At 43.7% G+C, this 19,814-nt stretch overlaps 6 protein-coding genes across 6 annotated transcripts; 3 read left to right on the top strand and 3 right to left on the bottom strand.

Annotated features, from left to right (window-relative positions):
• Positions 1-85: 85 nt before the first annotated feature.
• On the top strand, positions 86-1,119 carry BYT42DRAFT_594778 (uncharacterized protein; the record flags this gene model as incomplete). The annotated part of the gene is made up of 2 exons (XM_051570795.1): positions 86-345; positions 429-1,119. 2 exons carry the CDS (start codon positions 86-88, stop codon positions 1,117-1,119), a joined length of 951 nt encoding a protein of 316 aa, XP_051421003.1.
• A 685-nt stretch (positions 1,120-1,804) lies between these two features.
• On the top strand, positions 1,805-4,865 carry BYT42DRAFT_518992 (protein-tyrosine phosphatase-like protein). The gene is made up of 5 exons (XM_051565253.1): positions 1,805-2,658; positions 2,744-3,237; positions 3,324-3,474; positions 3,575-3,858; positions 3,922-4,865. The coding sequence occupies exons 1-5, from the start codon at positions 1,986-1,988 to the stop codon at positions 4,507-4,509; spliced, it is 2,190 nt and encodes a 729-aa protein (XP_051421002.1). The 5' UTR covers positions 1,805-1,985; the 3' UTR covers positions 4,510-4,865.
• A 157-nt stretch (positions 4,866-5,022) lies between these two features.
• BYT42DRAFT_616075 (uncharacterized protein) lies at positions 5,023-6,886 on the bottom strand (the record flags this gene model as incomplete). Its single annotated transcript, XM_051572029.1, has 3 exons — positions 5,023-6,474; positions 6,549-6,662; positions 6,740-6,886. 3 exons carry the CDS (start codon positions 6,884-6,886, stop codon positions 5,023-5,025), a joined length of 1,713 nt encoding a protein of 570 aa, XP_051421001.1.
• Positions 6,887-12,137: 5,251 nt separating this feature from the next.
• Positions 12,138-13,558, bottom strand: BYT42DRAFT_547907 (uncharacterized protein; the record flags this gene model as incomplete). The annotated part of the gene is made up of 2 exons (XM_051565978.1): positions 12,138-12,166; positions 12,247-13,558. 2 exons carry the CDS (start codon positions 13,556-13,558, stop codon positions 12,138-12,140), a joined length of 1,341 nt encoding a protein of 446 aa, XP_051421000.1.
• Positions 13,559-14,843: 1,285 nt separating this feature from the next.
• BYT42DRAFT_49153 (kinase-like domain-containing protein) lies at positions 14,844-17,757 on the top strand. The gene is made up of 15 exons (XM_051564087.1): positions 14,844-15,432; positions 15,497-15,542; positions 15,599-15,654; positions 15,726-15,850; positions 15,923-15,960; positions 16,037-16,231; positions 16,284-16,348; positions 16,430-16,529; positions 16,592-16,640; positions 16,696-16,806; positions 16,900-17,013; positions 17,069-17,158; positions 17,225-17,292; positions 17,374-17,397; positions 17,470-17,757. The coding sequence occupies exons 1-15, from the start codon at positions 14,966-14,968 to the stop codon at positions 17,599-17,601; spliced, it is 1,680 nt and encodes a 559-aa protein (XP_051420999.1). The 5' UTR covers positions 14,844-14,965; the 3' UTR covers positions 17,602-17,757.
• Positions 17,639-19,675, bottom strand: BYT42DRAFT_49203 (PIN domain-containing protein). The gene is made up of 6 exons (XM_051564116.1): positions 19,285-19,675; positions 19,060-19,223; positions 18,826-18,984; positions 18,539-18,751; positions 18,400-18,474; positions 17,639-18,329 (listed from the first exon to the last, which is right to left on the bottom strand). The coding sequence occupies exons 1-6, from the start codon at positions 19,466-19,468 to the stop codon at positions 17,913-17,915; spliced, it is 1,212 nt and encodes a 403-aa protein (XP_051420998.1). The 5' UTR covers positions 19,469-19,675; the 3' UTR covers positions 17,639-17,912.
• Between the last annotated feature and the right edge of the window lie 139 nt (positions 19,676-19,814).

The raw sequence follows: 19,814 nt of genomic DNA, 5'->3' as shown, positions 1-19,814 counted from the left end.
AACAATGTCTTCTCAGCAAGTCTGTGTTATCACCAACGTCGACTCCCTCCTCGGCTATGCCTTGTCATGGTGTTTCCTCGAAAACATGAAGCGCCAGGAAAGCCATGAACAGTTCAAGCTCCGTCTTTTGTGCCGCAACCGTCAGGGTTTGGACAAGCTCAAGGAAATGGGTGCCGAAATCAAGGAGGTCAACTATGAAAACGAAAATGAAATCCGCGAAGTGTTCCACAATGTCAAGCTCTGTATGATCATCCCTGAGTTCTCCCACAAGCGTGTCCAAGAGGGTGAAAACGTCATCAAGGCCTGCAAGCAGCAAAACGTAGAATATGTTGGCATGTTCTCCCTGTATGTATCAATCGAATGATTTTTTTTTGCGCTTTTTCACCCTTAATTTAACTGTAACCTTTTTTTTTTTATCCCCCCTTTAGCATTGGTGTTGACCGATGCCAGGAACAGGGTACTGGTGAATGGAAGCACATGAAGCAATACCGTCAACTTGAACAAAAGATCGAAGAGCAGTTCAAGGAGAAGCACTGGATCGTCCGCCACCCCGTGTATACCCAGATCTTCTACTACTTGGCTCCCATGGTTGAGGGACAGAACGTTCTCCCATTGCCCGTCAAGAAGAACGCCAAGTGGGGTTGTATCGATCTCCATGACGTCGTTGGTGCCATGGTTCAACTCAGCAAGCGTCACGACAAGAGCTCCATCTTCAGTGGTGAACGCAAGTTGTGGCAATTCACTCCCAAGCAAAACTTCAGCAGTGAAGAATTATGTCGCCAGATGGCGCAGGGTCTTGGCCGCGACGAAATGCAGTACCGTGAAACCAAGCCCAACGAGACCAAGGAATACCTTACCAAGATGCGCGAAGACAAGCGTTTCAAGGAACGTCCTCAGCAGCACGAATTGGCCGGCGAAAGCGACAAGCCCTACACTTTCCCTCTTGGCAAGTACTTGAACGAGGTGTGCATCGAAACCATCATTGAATGGTGGCAGTTGGCCAACGAAAACAAGGTTGATATCACCACCAACGACTTGCAAGAAGCTCTTCAACGCCAGCCCACCGAAGTTCTCGAGTTCTTCAAGAACAACCGCGACAACTTCCGTCGTCTTCGTTAAAATCCTTGTTTAACGTCACAGCATACTCCAATAACCTAGCTTTTCTTTGTATTTTGGTTTTCTCCATTTTTCGTTTTTTGTTTTGTCTTGTATGCTATTGTCATTGTTTCTATTTCCGATAGTAACTTTACAATGTGTTTATGATATTTTCTCGAGTATGCTTAGTTGCTTTTTGAGCAATAAAAAAAAAAACTGTTGCCTGTCCTTTCAGGGAGTTTTTTTTTTTTGTTAAAAAAAAACGAGACGCCTTTTTTTATTTGTCTTTGATTCGTAGAATGATCAAAAAGTTCTGCGATGGGGGGAAGAAGAAAAAAAAAGTCGTGTGTTTTTACAAAAAAGGAATAACGGGATTTGGAGATGCAGCGAATAGACTGAAAAATTTTCATAAACGAAGCATAGGAACAGAGGAGGAAGATGGCTTCAAAATTGTTTCACAGCAGTTGACACAGAGGTTGGGCCTTTTTTTAGGCTCTCTTCGGTGGGGTAATGTGATGGATCTGCTCAAGCGAATCGTCGAGAGTCGGCGTTTTTTTTTAAAATGCGACATCTCTAATTGAATAAATTGCAAATCACGTAACCATGACAGACGTCATTAACCTTTTTTGGAAATTATGACGAATCTGTTGCACAAAAATGACCAGTTATTGAAGGTCAACAACCCCCTTCCCAAACAAAAAAAAAGAAACTGATTTTTTTAATGAACCGCCTAATCCCACAGTAAATCCCTTTTTTGTTGTTTTTTTCTATATCTTTTTTTTTTCCTTTCTCTGTTGTTGGTTTGATTCGTTTTTCCTCTTTTCTGAGTAAGCATTTCTCTTTGTAGTGCTTCTCCTTTCGTTGATTTCTACCATTTTCTCCAAAATACCATGAGTGTTGCCTATGATTCGCCCACCCACCGAAGACAAACGAATGAAAATTATTTTACACCACTAAACATGCCACCCATGCTGGGGGAAGATCAGCAACCAAACACGGCTTCCACGCCTTACTACACCGCCCCGATCAATCCGGCCTTGCACCAAGATTTTCTCAATGCCATTCAACATCGTCATGCCAGTCAGCCTACGGTGTTGACACCGGTGGGAGAAAAGAAAAACAACATGTCACCGACCCCACCGCCCGTCTTATCCATGGCAGCTGTCGGGTCGAGTTTGGCGGCTCGTCGGAAACAGGCGGTGCCCGGACAACCGAGTGCTATGGAAACGCAACGGTTAAATGAACTGATGACCAGCCATGGCGATCGCATCTTGATTCTCGATGTTCGTTCCTTTGTACAGTATACCCACGCTAGAATCCGCACCGCTATCAATGTGGCGGTACCCAATACGATTTTGAAGCGACCGACATTTACGCTGGAAAAAGTGTACGAAGCGATTGTCCTAGACAATGACCGTGATCGATTGAAACGATGGAAGGAGTATGATCATATTATTATTTATGATCAAGGGTCACAATTTCTTCCTGATAATTGTGCGGCCAATTTCCTTTGTGCCAAATTCAGTCAAGCCGGTTATCAAGGCAGTTTAAAATTTCTCAAAGGTCGGTACCAAGTTCTAGATCGTCTTATTATCCTTTTTATATTTTTTTCTAAACCTTTTTATCTTTTTTGTTTATGTCACGTTAGGCGGATTTGACGCTTTTATGGGTGCGTTTCCAACCCAATGTGAATCGAGTCCACCTGTATCGAATCGTGCCGACGCAGGCCGATCATTACCTCCAGCGTTCAGTATTCATCCTCATCGAGAAGCACAAAATCCGCTAGAAGGTCGTCGTCGACCGCAACTCCAACTTTCCAACTTGCCACCTCCTACATCGTCGCTCGGTCCTTTCACAGCGCCGATGCCTCAGTTTGATAATCAAGCATTTAACCCCTTTTTCTCCAACATTCGTCAAAATATGGAACTTTCGCATGGTCCCATTCGCGAACGGTTCCCTATCAATCTGCCGGAAAATTGCAATGCTGATCCACAGACCGGCTATGTGAAACCAGAAAAGACCGAACCCCGTTGTGTTGCTGGGGCTCATATTGAAAAAGACAACGTCTACGTGGCACCCACATGGCTACGAAATACAATTGAGTTTTCATCTGGGCCTCAATTGTTGGCGGAGATGTATGAGGTGAGCCATATAATGATTCACTCACAGCTCCGTTTCACCCCTGTACAACGTTTGAGAAGAGCTGACATTTTTTATTGCCTATTTAGAAACTGGAACGCACAGAGCAGCGCCGTTTGCAGAATATCATGCTCTTCCACTCTAAACATACAAATACCAATCCTCCCGATTTCCCCCTCAGTATTGTGGCGGGTATTGAAATGGGCACCTTGAACCGTTACACCAACATTTGGCCATTCGGTAAGTGCCATGGATTTTTTCTTTCACGTTCCAAAGTCAATCCCAGTTTGGTAACGCATCATCTTTCTCTCCCCCCCCCTTTTTTTTTCTGCATTGACAGAATATACGCGTGTCAAGATTGCACAACCTCACGGACCAACCGATTACATCAATGCCAGTTATATCCAATATGTTCCCAATAACAGCGCGGCCACGGATGCTCCTGACCACGTCAGTAAAGCATCCTTGCAAATCATGAAAACCGACGGGCTAGATCAACCATATCGACGCTATATTTCCACCCAGGGTCCGTTGCCAGCTACATTTAATGATTTTTGGCAAGTTATCTGGGAACAAAATTCGCGTGTGCTTGTGATGTTGACCAAAGAAGAAGAAATGAACAAGGTAAGACATGTCCGGTTTTAGTCACTGTTCCAGAAGATTATTTATTCATATAATGGTTGACAGATTAAATGCCATCGTTACTGGCCATCCACACCGAACCAGCCTACACAGTATGGCAAGCTTTCAGTCACTCTGTTGTCGGAAACGATTCGCTCAGTTAAACGAAATGGCGAACAACAAAATGCGGATGATGTTGTCATTGTTCGACAATTGGTACTGGCTCATGAAGGAGCCAACACACGACGTATGGTGACTCAGCTGCATTACACGGGATGGATGGACTTTGGTGTCCCTGAAAACCCGCTAGGCACATTGCAAGTGATTGAAGCGGCCAATGATGCCCAGCAATTGTATGAATCTCAAGAACCTAATATCGGTCCCATGGTTGTTCACTGTTCAGCGGGATGCGGACGATCGGGGGCTTTCTGTGTGATCGATACGGTCTTACGGCGGATATCGCAATCTTCCCATGATCTCGACGATCACAAAGATGTGCTACTGGAAACCATTGCCTTGTTTAGAGAACAACGACTTAGCATGGTACAAACCATGCGTCAATTCGTGTTCTGCTATGAAGCCATTTGGTGGTGGATTCTGGGTTACGGTCAACTCAACTATACCGACAAACTTCCCGTGCGTTCACATCGATAGAAAAAAAAAACCATCCCTTCGTTGCATCTTTCCTCCATCCCTCCATTGATCCGTTTCTTTGTTCTTGATTTTATCATCCGTCGTTTTTTTTTTTTGTTTTGTTTTTCGCTTGTTTGATTTCACTCTTATTTCTATTTCAAAAAAATAATGCTTGCCTTCTTTTCCCTTTTTTTTTTCTTTCTCTGTGTTCTATCTATTTGTCATCCCAATGTTTCTCGCTTCATCTCCCTTTTTTCTTTTAGTTTTCCTTTCTCACACATCCTCTCTGTTTTTCTCATTCTTTGTTGCTTTCTTATTTTCCGTCCATTTTTGTACACGGTTCGTATTCCCCCGGCTTTTTGTTTGCATCATCTTTTTTTTTTCTTCAAAAAAGAATAATGTTGATAATTACAATGAAACAAGAAAAGAATAACCACTGTACAAACTATATGAATTGATTGATGGAACAAAAGATTGAGAAAAATATGACAAAGGGAATCAAAAGGAGAATGACATTGATATCTACGACTTCCGTTAAGAACTAGTCGGTACGCTTGGAGGTACGCTTGGGGTGACACTTGAAGGTGCGCTGGAAGGTGCGCTGGAGGGTACACTTGATCCGCTGGTGTTGAGTCGGATGAAACGTCGTTTGGGTACTTTTTTGTGCCTGGGTTTTGCGTCAATTTTCTTGACCGTGTGTGGCAGACTTCGGTAGGTGAAATGGTCGATGTGGTGGGCAAAGGGGGAGATGGTTCGGTTGATGCAGGTCAGTTGAGCCAGTTTGGCCGCCACGGAATTCTCCACTGGATCAATCACCACTTCCTGATCCAATGGCATCGTCAAATGTTGACTGTGATTGCGTAATGACGGTAATTCAGGCCCTTCCGTCACATACCACGGCGCATCCGCATCATCTGAAGCGTACATGGTTTCTGCTGCAGCCGCCACCGAATTCGCCGACGACGGCGACCCGTTGTATGAATCCATTTCGGACTGACTATCCTCGAATTGCGCCTCAGCAGGCCATCCCGACGATCCATGCATTCCACCGACAGGTGTGTATTCCGTAGTCCCATATTGAGACATGGATGGCTGACTGTAAAATCGATTGAGTGTCCACAGATTGGCCGTTGTCATGGGAATACTGGATCGGGAACTGTGAGCGAAAGATTGAGCGAGAGAGGAATCGAAATAACCGTCGACGGTGGTCGGAGACTCACTGCGACTGTAGAGGTCACTAAATGAGGTATACATTTGCGACAGATGCGCAGGTCGGTATAGCGTGGTAGGCGCTCCAGGCGGTAGACATTGCAAAAAGGAAGTTTGGTCGATGAATGGGTAACCGTATCCTTCGGAAGGCACGGGCTCGCCCACGGAAGGAGTGAGGGTTTGGGATCGTAAGGATGCAGGCAAATTGGGTGATAGGTCAGGCATAGAGAATGTGTCGTACGATGTAGGAGAATGAAGCATCGTGGAAGGAAGAGGTGGGTGACTGTAAATGGCCGATCGTCGATGACTTCCCGGATCCGAGAATACCGATCGTGATGAAGGAGAAATGGTGCCATGGTCGGCTCGTCTCTCGCGTTCAATTTGCCGTAATCGTTCCGCCTTTAGCCGTTCTTCCTGTTGCTGTTTCTTGGCTTTCTCTTGTTCGCTTTGAATATGTCGTAAACTAAGGTTGTGAATCATCACCGGTAAATCTTCTTGGAATAAATTACGTAGTTGTTTTTCGATTTCGCGTTGTAAAAAGTTGCGGACACTGGTGACACTGTCAAACGTGGAGCTAATGAGGATATTTTCCAATGGATCGTTTTTGAACACAAGAGTGATGCCCTTTGTTTTCGAAACTACCAAGACCACAATCCCCCGCAGTTTAAGATCACTGATCCTTAGCAACATGGGCACCACCAACGGCTGATCCGCCGCTAAAATGTTGGGTCGTGAATGCCGTGGAAGATCCGACTGTTTACTGTGCATAGGATTAGCCTACAAACGAATCCCCAAAAACCGTTGAGTTTCTTTGTTCAGAATGTGTTTTAGGTCACTTGTCAAAAATTTACCTGAACTTTGGTCTGCAATACAATATACGCATCTCCAGCATAGGTCAGTTTGAAAATGCCACGGAATTTGTCGGTAGACAATTCACCAATTTCCAGAATTTCTAGTTCAGGTGGCTAAATACGTTGCATTAGTATAACCTCAAGCAATAAAGAACCGTCACCTTGCAAAGGTGCTTTCTCTTTTGTTTTACCTGTGTGCCCATGTGCAACTCTTTCACGGCGATATGATCAACAATGTTTTTGGGCTTATTTCCTTTGTTCAAAGCGGCTTCCAGCTGTGATTTGGCCTCATCATAGAATTCGCTATCGAACTCTGGCCAATTGAAGCGAAATGCCATTATGCCTCTTTTGCCACTGGAAGTCTTTCTTGTTCTTTTTGGGTATTCACAAAACTGGCGTTCTGGCCCATAAATTTTTTTTTTCATTTCATTTCTCTCTGCACCATAAAGCCTGTGCGGCACGTGATCTTTTTACAATTTCACGTGATACCTGTACTTCGACCATTTATTGTGTGTCTATGGAAGAATAACTGGAAAGTCTAGTGTATTAATTGGATTTACTGAACAAGTCATAAAAAAGCCAGGTGATAAAGTACCCGATGAGTCCACCGATTCAGATGATACATGTAAGCACACATTGATTGTTCGGCGTAGGCAAATTTTTGTTCATTCTAAATTTCGTGCATCGAGGCTGCAGGCTTGACAATGATATCATCCCACTTGCAGCTGACAGATGCGTTACATGCAGTCTATTATTTTTTTTTATCTCAGCGTAGTCGAAAGAGTGGCAAGGATCAACAGCTTGCATGATCCATTCTCCAAATAATTCGTGATTCGGTACTTTTATATGACTGTCAATGTATGCCATCAAAATGGTGTGGATCACTCGAATGAATGATAATTTGATGTCTAACAAGCCGTACACCCGCTGTGCAATGGATGCCACCTGCTACTGGATGCCGCACTCTTGCCTTGAGCGACATTCGTCAGACAAAAAGCCTAACGCAATACGGCATAACCTGGGCGAGACTCTTGATGGAACTTTGGTATATTAATGTCAATACTCTGGCATACCATGAAACACTTTTAATGAACAAAGCAGCACTTATTGACCCCCTCCGTTCTGTCCCGCCCAAGGTTATGATAGATCTACAAAGATGTGTGGGAATGTTGGGTATTTAAAAAAAATGAGTTAGTAAGCTCTTTGGTTGATTCAAATTTCGTTGAGATATTTTACCTTTGATGTTTGATGCAGCAGATACCGAGGGCTTCCCGACCGAAATAAAGAAAGGATACAAATATAAAAAAAAAAGTAAATACAATAGGTGCGTCTGTAAAAACCCCCTAAAAACCCTGTGGGAAAAAAAAGGAGGAAAAGACTGCAAGAAGACTATCGAATAAAATACAAAATACATACTACAACTACAAAATAAAATGGTCGGGAAGAAATATCGAAGGCGATACCACGGGCAGCAATCCATATGAGAGGAACCTGGGGAGGACGCGTCAGCGTTTCCCAATGAAAAATAGAGTCACACCACCGACGATGCCTTTGACGACAAAAACCGGTTTGGCCACAATCTGGTGCCCGAACAAAGTAGAAAGGTTTTGGAGGGATGGATGGCTTGAATGGCTTGCCAGGCAAAAGAAAACCGGAGAGAAAACCAAAGGCTAAAGACAGAATAGAGAAAAAGGACAGGTAAATTTTTTCTTGTCGAAAAACGGATAGTCGTATCACACAAAAGGTACCTTTTTTCATAATAATCGAATCGACCGGATCAGATACACGCCATAGTCTGGATGATGGATGATGGATGCAATGATAGTGAGGGATTTCCAGGCAAACAGAAGAGATGCAAAACTAAAGAAGAAGAAAAAATTCGGACAAAAATATGTGATTTTCCATGGATGAAACAATAGTCACCTCACTGATGCATGAATGATGAGCTACACAGATCGAAGCATATCTGCTCCATGTTGTGATATATGAGAGAATTTAGAACAAAAGAGACAATAAGAATCCTTTGAGACTGTTGGATTATCTTTATTTCGATTAATGTGATCTGCCTATTTATACTTTAGTCTTAAGTCGGAATTAATAATTATCAGTGAGCAGTCCTCGGTTATAAGGTGTATTAGGAAGGATCCACATGCTGTGATGTGACAGCTTTACCTGTATGAATTGATCTCGGCGATAGATCCAAGTTATGGATGAAGAGGCTCAATCGGTGTTATGGAGAAGCTCACTCAGAATGGAAACACGTCTAGATCCCGATCTTTCCTGTTTGGGAACACCAATCTAGGATGGATAATACGACAAGTAGTGGATATACCACATTACCCCCTTCCAGGTTGTGTATAACCGTTCAGATAGTCACTTATCTTTTGGGGTTGTTATTTTCGCGCGCGTTTGGTTTGTCGTGTAAGTGTCTGGTTTTCATTCAGACGTTTTTTGGATCGAGTGTTTCGTATTGTGTGTGTCTGACTGACTGTCTTGTTATTTGGTGTAGAACCAAGTCTTTCCCAATAATCCATGATAGGTTGCGGACTACTGAATGAATCTGGCGTTTGCCATGTGTCATCCTTTTCATCATAACCTTGCCATCGTACTCTATATGCGTAGTTACCCTTAGAGATTTCTTTGTGTCCGACGACGGCTTCTAGAATGTAGTATTCTTTGCCTCTTTCTTGGACTTCTTCTAGGGAGATGATCTCGTCTTGAGATATTAACTTGAGTGCCGAAGGTGGAAAATCTTTGGGGAGCAAAAGTCCTTGTTCATCCATAAGGACGTATGAACCTCCTCTGGTTTCTCTGACGATGGTATAAGGACCATGATAAGCAGGCTGCAACTTGCTGCGTTGTCGTTCTCGGATCATGACTTGACTTTCAGCGGGAAACTTGACCATTTTGAACTTGTTGTTGAATTTGCCCTTTTGTGCATTTGTGATTGCTTGGGCTCTTTCCGCGATAGCGGGAAATACAATATCAGCCATGGTGTCAATGCGTTGCAAAAGTTCGCTGTTGCTCATTGGTTGCAATTGAGGATCATTTGTGTAGTTCTTGAAACCATTCATTGCTCTGGCAAACATGAGCGTATATGGCGATGATCCTGTTCTAGCAGTAACCTTTGCGTTCAACGCTAACTGGATGCTCGGTACATAAAGGTCCCAATCTCTGACTGCGCCTTTAATACATTTTCGTAATGCATTTACCGATGTCTGTACCCAGCGTTCGGCCACTCCGTTGGCTCTTGGGTGATAAGGAGACGCAAGTCGATGTTCAAATCCGGAGGATTCTGCGAGACGTTTCATGAGAGTGTTGACGAACTCTTTTCCGTTGTCAGATTGTAGATAACGAGGAAATCCGTAATCACAGAAGACATTGATGATAGTGGAAACGACTGTGTCCTGGGATTTGTCAGGTATAGCACGGATAACACAGAAACGTGTGCAAATGTCCAACATAACCAATAGGTAGTTGTTACCTTTATGAGATGTTGTAAAAGGACCGGCAAGGTCAATTGCCCAGTGGTCGCCTGGCAGGTAGGCATGTATAGGTCGTAACGGATGATATCCCTTTTGTGAAATGTTATGCTTCTGGCATTCACTGCATTTTTGTACTGTTTTTACAGCGTCCTGATGCATGTTTGTCCATTTTAACCCGTCGTTGTGGAGTGCATTGACCATAGCGGTAGCTCCGAAGTGTCCAAAAGCATGTGCTTTGTCTAATAACTCTTGTCGTTGCTCTTCTGGTGGTGTGATCATGTCGTCTGATTCAGCTACCACAGCTCTGTTGTAGGGTTCTTTATTACCTTGTGTGTTAGTTGCGGAAGCGATACCCCCTTCCAGCATTTTTACTGGGGTGAAAAGGCGTGATAGATGATCGGGTAAGATATTGTCGAGACCGGGAAGGTGCACTACCTCGAAGTCGTACTGTAAGATAGTATCGAGCCAATTGACCATCATAGCGTTAGCCACTTTTTGTGTATGGAGATAGGTCAGTGCTTTGTGGTCTGTGTATAGTGTAAACTGGTTGCCCCACAAGTATTTATGAAATTTTGTAAGAGCGTAAACCACAGCGAGTAGTTCTCGCTTGGTGGTGGAATAGTTTCGTTCACTTTTAGAAAGTGCGCGGGCCATAAAACCAATGTGTCTTGTCTCGTTGTTGATGACTTGATATAGTACAGCGCCTATCCCTGTGTTGGATGCGTCGGTTGCGACGTGAAAGGGGTATTTAAGGTTTGGGTAGCACAAAATAGGAAGCCTGAGTAAAACTTTTTTCAAGTTGTTGAAAGTGGTGACGTGCTTTTCCGTCCATACACTTGAGAGTGTGTTTTCATTACGGAGTTTGTCCAATGGGGCTGTCAAAGTCGAGACGTTCGGGATATGCTCCCGGAAATAGTTGATGACGCCAAGGAAACGTTGTATGTCTTTACCTGTACGAGGTACTGGCCATTCCTGAACGTTGCTCACCTTGCGTGGGTCCAACGAGATACCTTTGTCGGAGACGCAAAAACCAAGGAGATAAACCGAGCGTTGTGCAAAGTAACACTTCTTTGGGTTGAGAATGAGATTCACGCGAGTTAACTTATCAACGACTGTACAGACATGTTCTGCGTGTTCTTTCAAGTTTTTAGAGTGTATGATGATATCGTCGACGAACGTGGTTACGAACGGTAGATCCTTAAAGACGATGTTCATGACTCGTTGAAACTTTGAGGAGATGGGTTTGAGACCAAATGGGCAACCTCTAAACATGTATTGAACCCTGTCGAAGGTGAAGGTTGTTTTTATTCGATGTGGTTCGAAAATCTCGAAGCGATGGAAAGCTGTTCTGAGGTCCAGTGTGGTGAACACTTGCGATCCGCCTAGCTTATGGAAGATATCACCGATGAGAGGTAAAGGATAACGGTCTTCTTTGAGGAGCTTGTTAATATGGCGAGGGTCTAAGCAAGGACGACGATCTGTGTAATTACCGAACATATCCTTCTTAGGTGCGAGTGTAAGCGGACTATTCCAAGCTGTGTCAATGGGAGCCTGTTCAATAGTTCCGTTCTCGAGCCATGTGTTGACAGCTTCCTTTATTTTGGATTCATATGTAACTGGCAATGGGTATTGGCGATGATATGAAGTGACACCTTCAGGTGTATCAAGATAAATGACCGATTCTGGAACGGTGCAAAAGGAGGTGTTGGGTACACTCTCATTGGCTGCCAGTGCAGGTTGAAGGGTTTGAAGGAATTTTTCTCTTTCAGCCTTTGTACCTGCGGGGGAATTGTTTGGTTCAGGTGTATCATTTGGTATATCACTCTTTGTATCAGGGTTTTGATCGTCCCAGGAAGTAGCAATACCTGTAACAGCTATGCCTAGCTTAGGCATAAGATCTGTACCGATGCTGACGTGAGTGTTCAATGAAAGATCCATAACAATAAACTCATGAATGTGTGTTTTACCCATGTAGGAAAGTTGGAGATCAACTGTGCCATAACTTTGTACAGATTGTTTAGACGATGCGAGATGTATAGTAGTTTTATTTTTTGTATTTAAAAATACGTCTAACTGTTTTGCTAGATGAAAACTCACAAACGAACTATTCGCTCCAGTGTCCACCAGGGCTAACTGACGGTTATTCTGTATAAGAATAGGTACGAAGATTGAGTCAGTGTTTTTGTCTGTATGAGTGAGTTTTAGGTGTTTACCTTGTGTCTGAAGATCTAGTTTTTCCAGGTTGACTGGAAGCATCTCGGTGTCTGGGTCAACCAGACTCAAAGTCTTGGCTGCCCTGTTGGCTACGAACTTCTTACTCTTGGCATCCCGGTATTCTTGGCACCTATGGTCCCGGGTGTACTCAGCCTTCTTGCAATACCGGCACAAGTTTCCACTCGTAGGTTGAACAACCTGTGAGCTTCTGGATAGTGCAGCTGCTTCTTGGATGATCTTCTTCCAAAGGTGACATTCTTCCTTGGCATGCGAGCCTTTGGGGTGCATGGGGCAATTGCCGTGGCGGTCGTAGCTTCGCTTTTGGCGCTTATGTTCCACAGCGTCTTCATTGGTGTAACGGCGCTTGCCATTGTTCCAAGGTTCACCGATGTGATACGAGTCGGTATTTCCTTCTCCGCAGGCAGCCATGATCAACTGTGCCGCTTGGTGCAGGTCCGCAGTGAGAGTTAAACCATAATGGTTCGTCAGTGTCGACCAAGCCTTCTGCTTGATGTGCGGTTGCAAAGAGCACACGAAGTTGTATACCAGCTCGGAATTTTGTTGGAGATTGGCCTCGAGAGAGACCTCTTGGTAGCGGGTAAGGAAAAGACGGATGGATTCGTTGGGCTTTTGGGCCATGTGGCGGTGTTCATCTTTCTTGCGCCAGATGTAGAACGGATTGCCAAATTCACGTTCTACCCGAGCCGTTGCTTGTTCCCAGGTATACCCTTTGTCAGCCAGGGTGCGTGAAAACCATTGTCTTTGCGAATCATCGCAGGTGAGTCCAAAGAGGCGTTCCCAGTGTTCATCCAGGGGTATCAAGTTGTATGCCCGAAGTTGGATCTCGAAAGCGCTTATAAAGGCCTTGACAGAATCATGGACCTTCTTGTTGGAGTCGCGGATGGGTCCCCCTTTGACCTGGAAGGAAGGCAGATCCTTGGGGACCAATGCAGAGATATTTCGTTTGACCTGTGTGGCAGGAATGACGTCCAGAGTGTACCATGTCGCTTGCTTCGCCCTGAGGAAGGCTTCCCATGCAGTGTTGGCTTTATCCATGTCATATTGGGCACTGATAAGTTCCTGCTCGCTGTGATTGGAATCTGCCAAGAGCTGAAAAACCCTGTGTGCAGCATTCTTCTTATGTTTCAAGAGAGACTCCTGGAGTTCGTCCTGAAGTTTGTCGTGGTCCACCTCAGTATCAACTGAATCCTCGATTGGATCCATAGCAATATCTTGATCGGTGGTAAAACCAGTGGTCTGAGCACTAAGCTCATGGGCTTCTTGTCCGACGGTGAGTTTGTTGGTAGACATGATAAATGAATAAAGAATAGGAGTATTCAAAGGAAAAAATGTGATATATGAGAGAATTTAGAACAAAAGAGACAATAAGAATCCTTTGAGACTGTTGGATTATCTTTATTTCGATTAATGTGATCTGCCTATTTATACTTTAGTCTTAAGTCGGAATTAATAATTATCAGTGAGCAGTCCTCGGTTATAAGGTGTATTAGGAAGGATCCACATGCTGTGATGTGACAGCTTTACCTGTATGAATTGATCTCGGCGATAGATCCAAGTTATGGATGAAGAGGCTCAATCGGTGTTATGGAGAAGCTCACTCAGAATGGAAACACGTCTAGATCCCGATCTTTCCTGTTTGGGAACACCAATCTAGGATGGATAATACGACAAGTAGTGGATATACCACACATGTATCATTCGATTACTGAAGAGAATGAAAGGGCATATACAGTATAACTGACAGATAACACAAATTAAATGATGCTACAAAACACCAGATCGTCGTATCGTCAATCACCTTTCTTCAAAAAAGAGCTCCACTCACATTTTATGTGAACGGCGACGATGCTCTGTTTAACCACAACTGGCGCAAACGGCATCTTGCTGCTGATTGTTTCGCCTATTATCGTGAAAGTGGGCAGCGAGGCATGGTTGAAAGATGAAAAAAAGGTTTAACAGGTCTTGATAACTTAGTGTAGATCATGTGATTTACAAAATCGCTAATTTTTCAAAGATTTTAATTATATAGATATATATTTGCCATAGCTTTGAAGGTATTCTCGGCCCGTCGTTATTTTGGCGGGTAGCAACGAAACATGGGAGAGTTGTAATGAATCTATTTCCATGGTGCATTCAGCAGCTTGGTATGACAGCAGTACTGGAGCAGGAATATAGCAGCATATAAATGTCGGAGGATGTCATTAATCAATACTACTACAAAGAATGGCAATTATGGATAGGGGTATCAAGGGGAAAATGTAGAAATGAAGAAAAAAAACATTGGTGGAAAATGCAGAGGGAAGAAAAACAGTTATCAGTGAGATCGCAGTGGAAAATCATGGACGGAGTTACAAACGCCAGGCGTTTTTGCTGATATGCTGCGGAACGCGGGGTTATCTTGACACACTCACCGCTTCATATCAGTTGTACAGGCTTTCATATACCATCAATCGACATCGTAGCAATTAACCAGTAAACCATTCTTGGCACTAAATCTACTGCTCTGATGTTATGTATCACAGGAAGGCTAATACCATAGTTGTACCTACAGACAAACAAAAGAACGCGAAAATGTGACTGTCAACAAGCAGCGCGTGGAGGAGCTGGGCAAAAAAAAAAAAAAAAAAAAGACACCGCGACTCCCCTTTCTGCCCTGTCACTGCAACTTTCTTTTTAATTTCTCTCCGCAGCCAACGTATGGTCATGAGTGACTTTATAACCAATGCAACGGATGAAACAAGAGTGCGCAAGTGCTTGACTACCACGTCGACCGATACTCTTGGTTACGACGCACAACACGAATCGCACGACGAGCTTGCTTTGAGCCGAAAGCGAACGATTTTAACGGAAAAGCAGCATGGACGAAAAGCTTCCAAAATCCAAGAACATGGATCTGCCTCTCGAATAACATCCGCAGAAAAGCTGTCTGGAAGTCGTGAGAAGATTGCGGATGACATGTCAGCCAATGTCATTCCTGTTCGCGAAGGCAACACAGTCAAAATGCACAAACTCGATATGCCTGAATGGGACAAAGAAAAGTCAGCCTGGGGGTTTTTGCAGAGCCTTAATCCAAAGTACGATTCAATGTATCTTGACAGGCAAGGATGTGCCAAAACAGGTCGTACCGGTTATCTCTTTGGCCGTTGCAAGGATGCAGATATTCGGTAAGGAATCGCTTTTTGAACTTATACAAACCACCTTCCGACTTGATTTTCTTTTTTCATTCAGATTCGAATCCCAGGAAATTAGTAAACGTCACTGCGTTATTTATATGGTATGTACCATCTGAATTGTTGTCGTTCCTTTTTCTGATCCGATGAATCAAATAAGGAAACGGGAAATAGTAGTCACGGCAAAGGCATTTGCATCTACCTTAAAGATATGAGGCAAGTGTAGACGTTGATTTCGGTGATATGGATGTTTCTGAGACACTGGTACTTATGGAGATTTACTATAGTTCGAACGGTACTTTTGTCAATGGATCGCCTGTGGGGGCTGATCGACGGGTCATGCTCAAAGCCGGCGATCGGATACAGCTGTACCATCGCGATGGTTTAGCGGAGGATGATTCGAAGCTCATGTGTACGTAAAAATTATTTTTCCTGACTTGGTGGTACAACTTGCTAACACAATGATGGTCTTTTCTTCACTTAGTTTACCGCATTCTATTTCCCCCGGTGTTTGAAGTGGGCGTACGTATTTTTATTGTTACATCTGAGGCGTTGTTGATGGATAAAATGGTTGCATGTTTATTGATTGGTTACAAAGTCATTTGATGACAGTTATGTAGCGGATAAGAAGCTTGGTGAAGGTTATTTTGCCACTGTTTTTCATGCTCAGGAAAGGAATACCGGGAAATGTGTGGCCGTCAAGAGAATCTCCAAGAGCCGATTCAACTCCGGCAGGAAACTGCTCCATTCCATTCTCCAAGAAATCAGTATATTAATGTCCCTCGAACCTCACGTAAGTGATTCAGACGGATCACTCAGACGTTTTGCTAATTTCGTCTCTGCAGCCCTGTGTCATTCAAATTGAAAAAGTATTCCACGAACCCAAACATATCTATATGGTGCTTGAGCTGTAAGTGGGGTTGAAATTCTAAAATGCATACACAGATAAAACTTATGAATGATGATGCTGATGATGGTTATGGGAATGCAGTGTAGAAGGGGGAGAATTATTTGACTATGTTACAGAACGCCAAATGCTGACCGAACCGGAAACACGATTTGTAACTTGGCAACTTCTATCGGCCATCAAGGTAATTTAGAGTAACCGTTGTATCGCGTGTAATTGCCGCCATATTAAAATACTACTTTCTAGTTTTTACATGACAGAAGCATTGCGCATCGAGATCTGAAACCCGAAAATGGTAATTCTTATGAATGTCTTCACTGGCATGGACAAAAAAATTAATCGTCTCTTAGTTCTGCTGGTGGATAAGGAGACACTTCACATCAAAATCACTGATTTCGGATTGGCCAAACTTGAAAGGCAAGGACAGCGATTCTTTAGTCAATGTGGAACCCCCAACTATGGTAAGTTTTTGAATATCCATCACAATATGGTTTTTTTTTTTTTTTTTTTTTTTTTTTTTGCTCACGATGATTGATGGTTCTTTATCATCTCAGTGGCTCCGGAAGTGTTGAATCCAAACAGCATCCGAGCTTACGGTAAAGAGTGTGACATGTGGAGTTTGGGTGTGATGTTTTACATCTGTTTGTGTGGCTATCCGCCTTTTAATGGTAAGCGCTTTTACCATCACCCAAAGAAACAGTGGATAATAACAGGTTGTATCAGAGGAAAATCCTTCCATTTCACTGCGAGATCAGATCAAAAACGGAATTTATGATTTCCCTGTCGAACCGTGGGAAGATATCTCACCCTATGGTAATATCTAGTTTGCAGCTTGGATCTTTCCGCACAATTTGTGATCTAACCTTGAATGATAAATAGCTATCGATCTAGTGGAACGACTATTGAAAGTGAATCCCAAAGAACGCGCCACAGTAAAATATGCAAAAGTAAGTCCACAGGAAGTTCAGCTGAAAGATCCCATCCTTTCAATTAAAAGAAACTCATTTTGTTCTTGTTGACCGTGTTAGTCACATCCATGGATGGTAGCAGAGGTAAGTTTTGATTAGCAACGTGGGGTTCCTGACATGTCGCTGACATTTTTTCTCACACGTCGTTGTTTGTAGAGAGAGAAACTACGAGAAATGGCAGAAGCAGTCAGCCCGACCCTATATGATACCTTGGAAGTCGCTTCGGAAGATCCTCTCGTTATGACCCAAACTCAATCATGCTCCTTCACAACTTGCATCGGCTTTTAGCGATGCAGTCCTTCAAACCAACTCTTTTTTCCAAACCGTTTGCTCACTTGTCGACAAGTTACAGTGAATTAGATCAGACCTTCTTGCCATGCCATTTATAAATTATAAGTTGCGCTAAAAGCAATACATGACGACTAACATACATTTCCAGGGGAAGGGTATTATCGGAGAAAGATACACAAGTTCAATACATAGCTGTGGTTATGAAAGAATCCGACTGGATGGCACAATGGGAAATCAATAAAATTACGGACAAATGGATTGTGAATAGGTATGAGAAATGACGAGCATAAATCGGGAGAGAGGGGAATTCATGAATGAGGGGCATATTTCGAGGACCATATGGATCGATCCATGATTTTGCCTATTGGATCTTTTGGTTTGCTAGACCATGCGGATGGATCCGGTGGTTGATATTCTTTCGTTGGTGCTCTTAATTCGGATTGGGATCCCAAGTAACTTGCGTATTCACTGTCCAAGGGTTCCGAATATGAATCTCGTGCTGTACGGAAAGCGGTGCGGTAGTTAGGGGGCGCGTGAACGGACGCCCAAAGATCGGTGAAGGATTGTGGCGACGATTTCGGTTTAGGTTTAGGTTTGGGTTTGGGTTGGGTGGGAGGTTTCACGGGTGGTACATACTCATCGTCAATATCCATGTCGAAATCTGAATCTGTTGACGTATTCGGAGCCGAATACGATGGTATCGCATAGGGATCTAATTCCATCGTCTAGTTATACAGTTCATAAGTATGGCGGCACAGTAAATTAGCAAGTTTTGTGCACCGTGGCTATGAGTACCTGTGCCATTTGGGGAACCGATCGGGCAGCTCTTTCCGAGATCAATGCAGGCGGCGGAAGTTGACGAGGAAGGAACTAGCCATTCTTTAGGTCTCTAGTTTCCAGATCCATGCGTGTCCTCCTCGTTACAATGACTTACCTTGGGTGGTTTCGGGGAGTGAATCGATGTCATATTAGTGATGCTGTTGAGGAATTGAGCCATGCGCGGTTTGGATTCAGCGGATAATGCTGAAATGTGATGGATCATAGCCTTGATAGCCAGATTACGATCGTTTGTAAAAAGAGTGACTTGTTTGTTTAAACATTCTTGAAAATACATACAACAATCAAGAATCTTGTCATCTCCCAAGATCTATTAAAGAAGTCAAATGGCCATCAATGAGTACTGGGTTCTGTCTGCTCAGTGAGTCTCTCGTGCTACGTTACCAGATCTGCTGTGGCGTCGTAGATTTCGAATTTTTTTTGTCCTCGCAGTCCTTTGTGCTTATCACGCAGAGTGGATTCGAGAAATCGCATGGCTTTCCGAGCAAGGTCGCCCAAATTGCCGATATCCACGCCTTTACTGCGCTGAGGTTTATAATGGCCCTACATGGCAGCAGCGAATGAGCTCAGTACGAGCAAGTTTATGCTTGGTAAGAAAACAGTGACGTTCCTATTTACCTTGAGACCGTCAAGCTCGGTGACTACGACCCACGGGACCACCAGTACGAGTCGATCAGGATATTGATCAGCAAGGTCGAGAACCACCTTTAAGAAACCCAAATGCGAAATTAAGAAATTGGTATCCAATACCACGACATGACTGTACGATTCAGGTGTCCATGCTGCCGAGAAATGAATATTAAAATGGGTCAACTGTCATTGGCGGTCGTAATTCATGCTTACATTGCGTAGCGTAGTACTGATAGTACTGGTGAATAGCTTGGTCTGCTTCCAACGACTGAGCATTGGAAAAACGATGTTCGTCCGCCAGTGTACCACGCTGTTCAGCACGATAACTGGCGATTTCTTGGTTGACTTCGTTGATGAAGTCAGGCCCATCGATATCCATATACTCGGCGTCGTCCATGATGCCCTTATTCGCACACTGGTCTTCGAATAAAACCCAGAATCAAGCAATTCAATGGCTGTCAAAACGCCAACAATGAATTCATCACGTGATTCGACATTTAAATTAACTCCACTCCTTATGATAGCTCGTTTGTTTCGAGCGCTGTACAAAACGACAAGGAAGGCTTTTAATGCACGCACATGACATTATTTGTGTTGGGGAAAGATTCTTAAACCAAGGGCCGTTCGCAACCTTCATTGCGACCGCTCAACTGGACAGACGTTCTGCTGGGAATAAATAGAGGTTTCGAAACCCGCCCATTGTCACAAAAGTGAAATTGCTAATATGAGACACAGTTGCCTAA

This window comes from Radiomyces spectabilis (genome assembly GCF_025331425.1).
Source record: "Radiomyces spectabilis strain NRRL 2753 chromosome Unknown BYT42scaffold_10, whole genome shotgun sequence".
Lineage (NCBI taxonomy): Eukaryota > Fungi > Mucoromycota > Mucoromycetes > Mucorales > Radiomycetaceae > Radiomyces > Radiomyces spectabilis.
Note: the sequence above shows the minus strand (reverse complement) of the source record. Positions and strands in the feature narration are given on the sequence as shown.

Coding starts and splice junctions, on each gene's coding strand:
- BYT42DRAFT_518992 (XM_051565253.1), top strand. CDS start 1,986: ATGAGTGTTGCCTATGATTCGCCCACCCACCGAAGACAAACGAATGAA. Junction 3,238..3,323: donor TGTTGGCGGAGATGTATGAG/GTGAGCCATATA, acceptor TTGCCTATTTAG/AAACTGGAACGCACAGAGCA. Junction 3,475..3,574: donor CACCAACATTTGGCCATTCG/GTAAGTGCCATG, acceptor CTGCATTGACAG/AATATACGCGTGTCAAGATT.
- BYT42DRAFT_49153 (XM_051564087.1), top strand. CDS start 14,966: ATGGTCATGAGTGACTTTATAACCAATGCAACGGATGAAACAAGAGTG. Junction 15,433..15,496: donor TGCAAGGATGCAGATATTCG/GTAAGGAATCGC, acceptor TTTTTCATTCAG/ATTCGAATCCCAGGAAATTA. Junction 16,349..16,429: donor ATCTATATGGTGCTTGAGCT/GTAAGTGGGGTT, acceptor ATGGGAATGCAG/TGTAGAAGGGGGAGAATTAT.
- BYT42DRAFT_49203 (XM_051564116.1), bottom strand. CDS start 19,468: ATGGACGACGCCGAGTATATGGATATCGATGGGCCTGACTTCATCAAC. Junction 19,224..19,284: donor TCAGTACTACGCTACGCAAT/GTAAGCATGAAT, acceptor ATTTCTCGGCAG/CATGGACACCTGAATCGTAC. Junction 18,752..18,825: donor ACGACGCCACAGCAGATCTG/GTAACGTAGCAC, acceptor CTTCTTTAATAG/ATCTTGGGAGATGACAAGAT.